The sequence below is a fragment of the Antrostomus carolinensis genome, unplaced genomic scaffold (genome assembly GCF_000700745.2).
Source record: "Antrostomus carolinensis isolate BGI_N321 unplaced genomic scaffold, ASM70074v2 scaffold38208, whole genome shotgun sequence".
NCBI lineage: Eukaryota > Metazoa > Chordata > Aves > Caprimulgiformes > Caprimulgidae > Antrostomus > Antrostomus carolinensis.
Genome location: NW_010331601.1, coordinates 266 through 2,034, shown reverse-complemented (window position 1 = coordinate 2,034; position 1,769 = coordinate 266). Strand labels below are relative to the sequence as shown.

Here is a 1,769-nt window from a genome sequence, read left to right as displayed (position 1 = left end):
CTGTCGCAGCATGTTGCGGAGAATCTGTGTGGCGTGCTTCTGGACTTCAGGGTCCTGCAATTTCGGATGGATGCAAAGAGGTGGGTTGAGATTTGCCCTTCTCTAGGGTGTTGGTGAGGATGGCACCGCACGGTTTGCTACCTGCAACGGTTTGGGGTCCGTGATGCGCTGCGGCGGAGGGAGCGGTGGTGGGGGAGGCGGTGGGGGACAGGCTGGGGTGATGCGGGGTGTCCCCGCCATGCTGACGTCTTGCTGAGAACTGGAGAGTCCCACCGATGGAGGGGGAGAGCCCAGGAGGGTCAGAGCAACGTAGGCACCAGCTGGAAAAATTTGGGAGGGAAAGGGAGGGTGAGAAAGACTTTTGTTATTCACTCTCTAAACCTAAAACATCTGACGGGTGTCACGACATCGGGGCGGGCACGTCCCTGTCCCTGCAAGCAGCGAGGCCAACTCTGCTGTGGCAGATGCTACCCTGGCCCAGCAAACACTCTCTGGAAGGACTGAGACAGATTTTCCTATCTTTTCCCAAGAATCAAGACCTGCCCTTGGGTGGGAACCTCCTGGGCTGGGGAGGAACAAGGTGCAAGGCTCATGACCGAGGCTGTAAACACTCATTTGTCTTTTTAGGACCCTGCTATGGGGCAGATTGTCACCCTGTGGGTGCAAGAGGTGGGGGCTGGCTGCCACCAATCTCCCTAATCGCCGCTCCTCCCGTTTCACCTACAGCAGCCCAGGCACGATGACACAGGGTGACCAGACAGTGAGGACCAGGGCTACCAGTCACCTGGGATAGGAAGAAGCCACCGCAGCTCCCTGGCCATACTCACATTTGATTAACTTCACCACTTCAAGGTGAGAGCTGTTGGTCACCATTGTGCCGTTCACCTGGGAGAGGAGAGAGAGGGTCAGACAGGCTGGTGGGGGACAACGGGGAGCACAGCCCCACATGGAGAAGCAGTTGGGGGACAGCTGGGAATGCTCACCTTGACTATCCGGTCCCCCTCCTGCACCCCAGCTCTCATCTGCAACACAGGGAGGAGAACAGGCATCAGGAGAGCTGGAGAGGCAGCAGACAGAGCCAGAAGCTCTTGCCACTCCCAGATTGTCCTGGCACATTCTGTGCCATTTTTCCTGCCAGGGTGGGGACACAGGGACCACCAGGCACATATTCTCCACAGGACAAGGCTGGTAACCAAGCTTTGGGTGCTTTAAGCACAACACCCAGCACACAGATCATCTGGCCATCTTACCCAGCCAGATCCCAGCCTTTTCCATCCATCTTGGGATGGACGAGAGGGCCCCAAACTGTTTCCCACCATCCGACTTGGCTCCGACACATCTAGAGAACCACCACGTGCCTGGATCCAAAGGCAGGAGTGGGGCCCAGGAAGAGCAGCACTGCTCTGCCTCCTCTCCCCCTGCTTGCTCTTTAACAAAGCTGCCAAGGTTGGAATACATGAAAAATTCACTTTTCCTAAAGCCAAAACCAAGAGGAAAATGTTTCCATTAGGTTCAACTCCAAGCCAAGGGGCTGAGACACAGTAGTGAGCTCCGAGAGTGGAAAGTACACCGGATTGTTTGGATTCTTTCGGCTTTAACAGTCTAATTATTGGTAAATGAAGTGAGCAGGGAGAGAGGGGACAGGACTCTGGGCTGTCCTACACCTAGGGACCTTGTCCCTGTCCCCTCAGCCAGCCCTGGGGTGAGGGGGCTGAAATGGGGGCTCCCCAGGCAGCTCCAGTTGCAGGAGAGAAGCACTCCAGCGCTAA

The 1,769-nt window shown here is 56.4% G+C and overlaps 1 protein-coding gene across 1 annotated transcript in view; it reads right to left on the bottom strand.

Annotated features, from left to right (window-relative positions):
- The window catches only part of ARHGEF11 (Rho guanine nucleotide exchange factor 11), a gene marked incomplete at both ends in the record, with an annotated part of 13,467 nt that extends 12,445 nt beyond the window's left edge, over positions 1–1,022 (bottom strand). Inside the window, 4 exon segments of the mRNA XM_029086293.1 lie at positions 1–54; positions 142–320; positions 828–885; positions 984–1,022. The exon segment at positions 1–54 is cut by the window's left edge and continues 7 nt beyond it. Coding sequence (XP_028942126.1) covers positions 1–54; positions 142–320; positions 828–885; positions 984–1,022 — 330 coding nt within the window.
- Positions 1,023–1,769: the final 747 nt, after the last annotated feature.